This window comes from Miscanthus floridulus, chromosome 1 (genome assembly GCF_019320115.1).
Source record: "Miscanthus floridulus cultivar M001 chromosome 1, ASM1932011v1, whole genome shotgun sequence".
In the NCBI taxonomy this organism is placed as follows: domain Eukaryota; kingdom Viridiplantae; phylum Streptophyta; class Magnoliopsida; order Poales; family Poaceae; genus Miscanthus; species Miscanthus floridulus.
Genome location: NC_089580.1, coordinates 149,991,529 through 150,001,431, shown reverse-complemented (window position 1 = coordinate 150,001,431; position 9,903 = coordinate 149,991,529). Strand labels below are relative to the sequence as shown.

The 9,903-nt window shown below is 48.2% G+C and overlaps 1 protein-coding gene across 1 annotated transcript; it reads left to right on the top strand.

Moving 5' to 3' along the window:
* Nucleotides 1–6,803: 6,803 nt before the first annotated feature.
* LOC136497728 (uncharacterized) lies at nucleotides 6,804–8,506 on the top strand. Its single transcript, XM_066493578.1, has 3 exons — nucleotides 6,804–7,120; nucleotides 7,222–7,271; nucleotides 7,419–8,506. Exons 1-3 carry the CDS (start codon nucleotides 6,922–6,924, stop codon nucleotides 8,274–8,276), a joined length of 1,107 nt encoding a protein of 368 aa, XP_066349675.1. The 5' UTR covers nucleotides 6,804–6,921; the 3' UTR covers nucleotides 8,277–8,506.
* The last annotated feature ends 1,397 nt before the right edge of the window (nucleotides 8,507–9,903 follow it).

The following is a 9,903-nucleotide window of genomic DNA, read 5'->3' as shown; positions in this document are numbered from 1 at the left end:
TGTATTTCATCTAGGATTTGTTTGCCTTCTTCAAATGAGACGCGTTTTAGGAGTACTCCTGATGGTGCGGCTCTTCTGTAGAGCTTGTCTCCTACTAGGACGTAATTCTTGCTTCTATGAACAACTCAGGTAGCTTCCTGTTTTTCCGCTGGCAACTTATTCTCTTTGATGTAATCAATAAAAACCTGAGTCCATGAAGTGGTGATTACCAAGATCTGGGTGCCTTTGGCTGAGATTTGAGGGGTTATCTCACCGAGTTGTTTGATAGAGGGAGCTGATAACTCCTCTATGAATACACCGGGTGGGACCTTCGCTCTGTCCAATCCAAGCTTGGCAAGGACGTCTGCCGCAATATTAGAATCGCGCAGCACGTGTATAATTTCTAATCCTTGAAAATGTTTTTCGAGTTTTCGTATTTCAGTACAGTAAGCGCCCATGTTTTCTTTGGTGCAGTCCCAATCTTTGTTGACTTGATTGATTACCACTGCTGAATCGCCGTAAACGAGTAAACGCTTGATTCCGAGTGTAATTGTCACTCGTAGTCCGTGGATGAGGGCTTCGTATTCTGCTTCATTGTTTGTATCTTGCCATAATATCTAAAGGACGTACTTGAGTTGTTTTCCGTCCGGAGAAATTAGGAGGACGCCTACACCCGCTCCGCCTAGCTTGAGTGATCCATCAAAGTACATCTTCCAATGATCAAGGATGGTGCTTGACACGGGTTGTTGAATTTCTATCCATTCAGCAACAAAATCAACCAGGGCTTGACATTTAATTGCCTTCCATGGGGTGAAATCGATATTGAGAGCACCAAGTTCAACTGCCCACTTAGATATACGCCCTGTTGCATCTCTGTTGTGTAGGATGTCTCCGAGTGGGAAATTTGTCACCACGGTGATCCTATGGCTTTCAAAATAGTGGCGAAGCTTGCGTGAAGTGATCAGGAGGACGTAGAGTAGTTTTTGCACATGTGGATACCGGATTTTTGATTCTGACAGTACTTCGTTGATGTAGTATACGGGACGTTGTACTTTATATACACACCCTTCTTCTTCTCTTTCTACGACAATCGCAGTGCTGATCACCGTAGAAGTTGCCGCAATGTATAGCATCATATCTTCGTATTTCTTCAGAGGTGTGAGAACTGGTGAGGAGGTGAGGTATGCCTTGAGCTTTTTGAATGCTTTGTTGGCTTCTTCTGTCCACTCGAACTTGTCTATCTTCTTCAGCAATTTAAAGAAAGGTAACCCTTTTTTGCCCAGTCTTGATATGAAACGATTGAGGGCCGCCATGCAGTCTGTTAGTTTCTGCACATCTTTGACACTTTGAGGAGGGCCCATGTCTATTATGGCTCGAATCTGCTTGGCGCTTGCTTCGATTCCACGATGACTGACCAAGAATCCGAGTAGTTGTCCTGAAGGAACTCCGAATACACACTTGCTTGGATTCAGTTTTCACCTCCATCTTTTTAGGTTTTCGAAAGTTTGCTTTAAGTCTTCGATTAGTGTATCTGGGTTCTTTGTCTTTACCACTATGTCATCTACGCATGCTTCTACGTTTTCGCCGATCTGATCACCAAGGCATATTTGGATAGCTCTTTGGTAAGTTGCACCAGCATTTTTTAGTCCAAATGACATGGTTTTGTAGCAGTAGGCACCGAATGGAGTGACGAAAGATGTATTGCTCTGGTCTTGTTCCTTTAATGAAATCTGGTGATATCCTGAATAGCAATCAAAGAAGGATAATAGAGTAGATCTTGCTGTTGAATCAACTATCTGATCAATGCGTGGTAGCCCAAATGGATCTTTCGGGCAGTGTTTATTGAGATCTGTGTAGTCGACACACATGCGTCATTCGTCTGTATTCTTTTTCTGTACCAGGACTGGGTTTGCTAGCTAATCTGGATGAAGGATTTCTCTGATGAATCCGGCTGCCATTAGTTTTGTAATTTCCTTTTTAATTGCTGTCTTCTTGTCGGGAGAGAATCATCGTAGTCGTTGCTTCACAGGCTTGGAGCCTTCATTGATACCAATTCTATGCTTAGCCAACTCTCTTGGGACCCCTAGCATGTCGACCGACTTCCAAGCGAAGATATCCTTGTTGTCCCAAAGAAAGTTGGTGAGCGCGAGTTCCTATTTTGCCGATAGGTGGGCACTGATGGTTGCTGTTTTTGAGGGATCACTGGTGCCCATGTCGATTTGCTTGACGTCAGCTTCTTTTGGTGGTGCTAGGATGCTTGGTCTTTTAGCCGGTATCTCGAGCTCTTTTGGGCTCATTTCTGCTGCAACAGTGGTTATTTCTTTTCTTCCATTGTTGGCCTATGCTTTTGCTGCAATTTGGATTGCCTGAACATCACAGTCAAATGCGCGCTTCAGATCACTTCGAAGAGAGAGAACACCATTAGGCCCTGGTATCTTAAGCAACAGGTACGGATAATGCGGTATTGCCATGAATTTTGCTAGTGCTGGGCGCCCGAGGATTGCGTGATATGATGAATCAAAGTCTGTGACTTCAAATTTGATGAATTCTGTACGGTAGTTCGAGGGAGTCCCAAAAGTAACCGGTAGGGTGATTTATCCAAGTGGCATTGCTGCCTTGCCGGGTACTATGCCATAAAAAGGTGTGCTCATTGGTGTGATCATCCCGGTGAGTTGTAGTCCCATCTTCCTTAGAGTTTCTAAAAAAATGATGTTGAGTCCGGCTCCTCCATCGATTAGTACTTTCGTAACAGTCATACCGGCAATGGTTGGATCTAGAACCAGTGGGTAATGGCCTGAGTTTCCTACGCTGGTCCATTGGTCTTCTCTTAAAAATTGGATTGGATACTCTGACCAATTGAGATATCTTGGTGTAGCAGGTTCTGCTGCCATGATGGTTCGTAACGCTAGCTTTTCTTGATGTTTGCTTCTAGAATCTGAAACTCTGGCAAAGATTACTGTCACTGTCCCCCTAGATTTTTGGAATCCCTTGTCTTCATGGTTGTCTCCTTCTTTTTTCTGATTGTCTTCTTTATTGTTCCCCTTAATATCTTTTCTTGTGTATCTTTCGTTGAAGGTGTAGCAATTTCCGATGGTGTGTTTTCCATTGGGGTGCAAGGGGCAACGTATGTTCTCGATGTCATCATATCTTCTGGGTTTTGAAAACTTCTTTGATTTGTCAGCCATTGCTACTGTGTTGTCTGGACCACGCTTTCTCTCATGATGTCTGTTGTTTCGAGGAATTTGCCTGTCTGGGTTGTCTCTATTGTTTCTATCCGAGAATCTTTCTCTTGTTTTTTCCTCTGTAGTAATCATCTTTTCCACTGTTCGTCTGAATTCTTTATTGTTTCTTGGGTTTTCTTTGCAGAAGTCTTGAAATTGCCACCTAGCCATGATTCCGTGCGATAAAGCTTCGATTACTTCTCATTGGGTGATGTCATGTACTTGAGCTTGTAGTTCGCCAAATCGTCGGTAGTAATTTCTTAGACTTTCACCTCCTTTTTGCTTGAGTCCTTTTAACTCTACGTGGGTGATTGGGTGTGTAATAATACCTGTGAAATTTTCACATAAAGCTCTTTGCAAATCCTCCCAATTTCTAATTGATCCTGGATTCAATTTGTCAAACCATTGAAGTGGCATAGTTTCTAGGGCCATGGGAAAGAACAAGGTCTTGATGTCATCGTCCCCACCGGCCAATTCAATCGATTGTGAGTAAATCCTGAGCCACTGCTTTGGTTCAGTTTTGCCATCGTACTTGGAGTGGTTGGACAGTTTGAACTTGTGAGGTAGTCGTATTGAAGCCAGTCTGTTTGCAAAATAGGGGAATCTATCATGTGTTCTGGCTTCTGTGTATTCTGATTCAGAGCCCCCTTCTTGCCAACTGTTGTCTTGGTGAGAGTAGTTTTGCGTAGCTATCCTTGTTGGTGCTTTGCTTCTGGCTTTCCTTGTTTGTTCAACCCGGTCTTTTTTATTATGATCTCTTCTACTTTCTCCATTGTAACTTCCGCTTGGTCCAAGTCTCTCGAAGGCGGACTTCCTTTGATTTTGATTTTCCTGTTCATGAGATGTTGACCTGTCTGGTAGTCTTGAGTGGGCCCTTCCGTTGTGCATCCTTAGGACTGTTGATTGGAGGAAGTTCCAAAGTTGTTCTTATTTTTCATTGGGATGTGAAGTCGCCCTGAGTTCTTCTAGCGCTTCTCGGATCTTATCGTAGGGTGTATTCACTGCTCATCCTTCTTCGACCTCTCGCTCTGATTTTCTTCTGTTGTACTCAGCTAGATCTGATTCATATTTGATCCAAGTGTCCTTTCGCTGCTTAGCACGGCGTTGACGTCCTTGTTTCAATTTGTTCTTTCTTTCTCTCGCTTGTCTCTGACTCTCGGTCTCACCATCGTGCCCCTGGATAAATGGTGATATGTTGGATTCGGATTCATCTGAAGACCTAACGTTGGGTGCTTCTGGGGGGATCAATGGTGATCGAGGACGGCGAATTATGAATACTTCTCTAGCGTGAGTTGTTCTGTCATCGTCGTTGATTTCCGTACTACCAGAACTATTTATAACTTCAGTAGAGGTTTCAAGATTACAGAGTCTCCTTCTTGGTAGGGTAGAGTTGCTGTTGTCGTATCATCGACTAGTTGGGTGCCGTCATCCTCAGGAATGGAACCTGGCCAGTGGACGATGCAGTCTTGAGATGTTATAGTTAAAACGAGACCTTCCTGGTCTCCCTTCAGCGGCATTGTAAGCACGGGATAGGTGGATCCTTCGGGCCATATCTGATAAGATGTTGCCATGTTGTGGAGTCCAAACGGAAGAGGACCCGTCTTCTTTGAAGTACTCTCAGTGTACTCCGAGTAGTATTCTTGATAGGTTGACGTCATGTTCCGGAGCTTTGTTAGAAAAGAACTCAGTTTTCCGAAAGAACTCGGATAAAACTTCGTCTCGAAAGCGAAACTTGAGTTTGAATCGGATGCGTGAAGTCACGAAATCCGAGTTGGATTGGACATTACGAGCTACACGAATCTTTCGGTAAGCTGATCTGTTGTTGTCGCCGAAATGGAAAGGTCTTGATGGTGATCTGAATCTTCGAGGAGACGGCCTTGGAGCTTGCCATCGTCGCCTGCCTCGCAGATCCACGAACCAAAGATGAAGGTTGATCCCTTTGAAAAGATCATGTTGTCTAGGTCCGTCGAGCTCTCGGATGCAAAGTCACCGAAAGCCCCTACCTGGCGCGCCGGCTGTCGATGTTTGACCACCGATAGCCTGCCACGGGGTTACCTGGGACAGTATGTTCGGGCTTCAGCATATGTAGAACTCGACGGTTAACGCAAGAGACAGTCGATTTATCCTGGTTCGGACCCTCGATCTTCGATCGAGTAATAGCCCTACGTCCAGTCGGCGTTAGCCTTTGCGTTGGATTGATTGTCAAGTGTTGTGTTGTGTACAATTGTTCTCTGAACTCTCGATCCAAGGAGCCCTGCCCTCCTTTATATAGTCAGGTGGCCAGAGTCCTAGTCGGTTTACAATGAGATTTCCTAGTAGGATTACAGAGTAATACTGCTACTAAGATTACAGGGGAAGAATCCTAATTAGACTAGGTCTTCTCCCTTCCTTGCGGGGTATCCCGAGGGTCCCGCACCGACAGCATTACAATTTCATGATCGAAATACATGTCCACATACATAGGTTGTATATGACAATAAACAACATGGCAATATATACTCACAAATTCACTGTAGTTTACGCATTTGAAGAAAATTCTACCGTTATTCTTCCAGAATTTGCATTCCACTACTTTTATCACCACATTCTGGGCATGGAATCAGGGGATCCCACTAGGGCCAAGTGGATACAGAGAAACGACAGCTATTGGGATGAACGACGAACTAGACGAACCCTCACCCATAGCCTGGCGTGTGCGGCGGTGGCCTGGGGAAGAGCACCCGGACGGGCAGGACCAGCGGCCATAGATCCAACAACGGGGAGAGCGGGGACCTGCTCGTGGCGGCGTCGGCGGGCTAGCGTAGACGCGTCGGGGCGGTGGCGGTGCCCGCCTGGAGTTGGCGCGGCGGCTGAGGCTTCGTAGGCGGGCGCGCGTCTTGGACTGCGGGACGCAGGGAGGCGCGACGTGCGATCGGGCGACGGCGGCCTAGCGTGGACGGGCGGCTTGGCTGGGGCCGCCTTCGCCTGGGGCAGGGAGCCGTCTTGGGGGCGGATGGCGGCGGCGAGGCTCGGCCCGAGGGCGCGGCGCGGGGGTGGGGGCGGCCTGGGGCGGCGGCGCTCTGCTGTTACCGCGAGCGAGAGAACGAGAGGGGGAGAGATGAGAGGGCAGGGGTCAATGAGCTCAGGGGCAAAATGGTTAGTTCAAGCTAAAATTTAGGGTGAAAAATATTAAAAGTGGACTTTAAATCTTAAAATAGCATTATAACGTGTTGGATTCGTTTCATAAGGACATTTCAGCGAAGCCCACAAATTTGATGGCATTTGGGCGAAGCCCACCTCCCATGAGGGCAAATTTCTAATTTTCTCCTTGGCTGGCCGTGGCCGGTCTGCAGGTCGGGTCAGGTTAGGAAGAGGCCCGCCTGTCCATAAAACGTGACCCGTTAAGGACCGAGGAGGCGGATCGGGTCCGCGAGTGCGCCAGGGATTTGACTGGTCAATTTGCAGCGGTTAGCAGAACTACCTGCAGATTATATCGGCGCCCGTTATCTGATTTGGCGGCGAACGGGAAAGAGGCGATGAGATAGATCCTGTTGAGTGTTGACTAGGACAATCACACTCCTCCGTCCATCGTCCTCTATAAATATAAATAGGCAATCACATCTCGGTGGGAGAGCATCCAGAGCTGCAGTGCAGATAGATACTGCGGTGTGTAGAGAGTTGGGTCAATTAGATCAGAGGAGTAGATTGTTAGCTGAGGCATCGTCGACGCGATCGGTCAAGAATGGCCGGAGCGAAGAGAGTCCTGCTGCTGTGCCTGTGCGTGGCCGTCGTGTTGGTGGTGCTCGGGAGTGGCGGCGTGGAGGCGAGGAAGCGAGGGAAGCAGTCCCTGGGGTTCTACGAGCTGCGGCGGGGCGAGTTCTCCATGGTCGTCACCAACTGGGGCGCCACCATCCTCGCCGTCAGACTCCCCGACAAGAACGGTGAGCAATGCATGCATGGCTCGATGATCCCGTCGTCTCCATAGATTCTTGTGCCTGATCTTTGCGTGTGATTCGATCTGTTTAATTTCTGGCTGCTGCAGGGCACATCGACGACGTCGTTCTTGGCTACAAGGACATCGGATCTTACGTGGTGAGAATACTAAACTGAATCCCATGCATGCATGTCATCTTTTTCTCTTTCTTCCTTGGGATTTTAATGGGAAATGTGATCAGCTGTCTGTCGTGTTTGTTTAATGATCCACTGTATTGTATTGTTGGCAAACTGAAACCGAAACAGAACGACACGACCTACTTCGGCGCGCTGGTGGGGCGCGTGGCGAACCGGATCGCCGGCGGGCGGTTCACCATCAGGGACCGCGCCTACCACACGTACCGGAACGACGGCAACAACACGCTGCACGGCGGCCACCGCGGGTTCAACCAGGTGTTCTGGTCCGTGCGGGAGCGCGTCACGGGGGAATTTCCCCACATCACCTTCGCCTACCGCAGCTACGACGGCGAGCAGGGGTTCCCGGGGAACCTCGACGTGCTCGTCACCTACAAGATCGACGGCGACTACTCGTACAGCGTCACCATGTACGCGCGGCCGCTGGACAAGCCCACGCCGGTGAACCTGGCGCAGCACACGTACTGGAACCTCCGCGGCCACGGCAGCGGCGACGTCCTGGGCCACGCCGTCCAGATCTTCGCGAACGCGGTCACGCCCGTGGGCGCGGACCTCGTCCCGACGGGCGCCGTCACCCCCGTCGCCGGCACGCCCTTCGACTTCCGCGCCCCGGCGGCGCTCGGCGCGCGCATCGCGCATGTCGAGGGCGGTGGGTACGACATCAACTACGTGCTGGACGGCGAGACGGACGGGCAGGGCGTGCGCAAGGTGGCCGTGGTCAGCGAGGCCCACTCCGGCCGCGTCATGGAGCTGTGGGGGAACCAGCCGGGCCTGCAGTTCTACACGGGCAACTTCCTCAAGGGCGACCAGGGCAAGGACGGCGCCGTCTACGCCAAGCACGGCGGGATGTGCCTGGAGACGCAGGACTACCCGGACGCCGTGCACGAGCCGGGCTTCCCGGCAGAGGTGTACCGCCTTGGCCAGCTCTACAAGCACTACATGCTCTACAAGTTCTCCATCAAGAAGTAGAAACTACTAGTAGCTCTCGTGCCTGATGCCTCATGGAGGTGAGTGCTAGACTGATGATAGCTTGTTGCAAGTAGTAATAAGGGTTCAGAATCTTGTGTAATTGAGCAGACTTCGCCTCTCTTTTAGCTTAGAAGTTGCAACAAAAATGTATGGTTGGATTTCATCCAAAGTTTCTAGTTAACATTTCTGCCATTGAATGATTTCTTTAGATGAACCCATAAATAGTAGTACCACTTTCAAATGACAATTCCATTTCATATCCAAAACGTCTCATTTTCATGATTACATCACCGAAAACAAAAGGAAATGGCAGAATTGCAAAAACAAGAGAAATGGCAAAAATTCAAGTAGCTCTTTTCGTGTGACGACTTATTTACAAGGAAAAGCAGGCTTCGCATCTCTTTTAGCTTAGAAATTGCAACAAAAATGTATGGTTGCCCTGCATTTCATCCAAAGTTTATCTAGTTAACATTTCTGCCATTGAATGATGTCTTAGATGAATACCACTTTCAAATGACAACTTCATATCCAAACTTGTCTCCGTTTCATGATTACATCACTACGAAAAACAAAGGAAATGGTGAAATTGCAAAAACAAAAGAAATGGCGAAATTTCAAGCTGCTCTTTTTGTGTGATTTATTTACAAGGAAAGCAGGCCAATCAACGATGCAAACTTATCAGCCATGAAACAATGTTTTTCTCTCACAACAAATCAGTTTCAGCTGGCTTATCAGCCACAGAAACCATCAGCCGAACAACTCGTTAGGGTGCAATGTGTGATGAATACTCCACCTGTCCTAGAGATTTTAATACAGATTAAGAAAACAAAAACGTATGTCCTAACAAATTTAGTTCCTTTACACAACAACAAAAAAACAATTTAGTTACCATATGTATATACACTGTCATCAAAGCGGAATGTTTTGAATTTAACGCAAAATTATCCATTCGACATGATCTTAGAACACAAAGTTTGACTACTGACGGTATATAGTTATATACTGTGCTACGCTAACAAACCATAGCAGAAAATAAAAAGGTCGTTTCAATATTTATGTATCACCTACACCAACATCACTACTACTCAAGTTGCAGGTGGGGCGGGTTCTTAACGTAACCCGCCCGCTCGTCCCGCAAAACTAGGCTTCGTGGCTGTTGTGGACCAGCTGCAATTTTTTCGTGGGCCGAAGACTTCCAGAGCTCCAAGCCCGTTGGGCCAGCCAGAAGGCTCGCAGCAACCCGCAACACCCTCTTCTCCCGCAACACCTGCAACACCCTCTTCTACTCTCCCTTCCATCGCCGGGCCACCGCCACCGCCGGGCCAGATCTGAGGTTGCCTTCTGCCTCCCGGACGGCCTGGGCCTCGGCGGCGGCGGCGGCGGCGGCGGCGGCCCCGACGGCGACGCCTTCGACGAGATCGGCAAAGGTGGTGTGCTTGATCGGCCAGTAGAGAAAACTACCCCTGGTCGTCAGTCTAAATTTGATGTGAAGTAAGTGTCATCCACTATCACCTCTGTTTTTCAATTCTTAGTAAGTTTAACTTCCAGAACTGTGGGGATATGAGTTTTGCGTTGTCTGAGTTACGCTCTTAGTTTGAAACAGCTGATCAATCACAAATACATCATT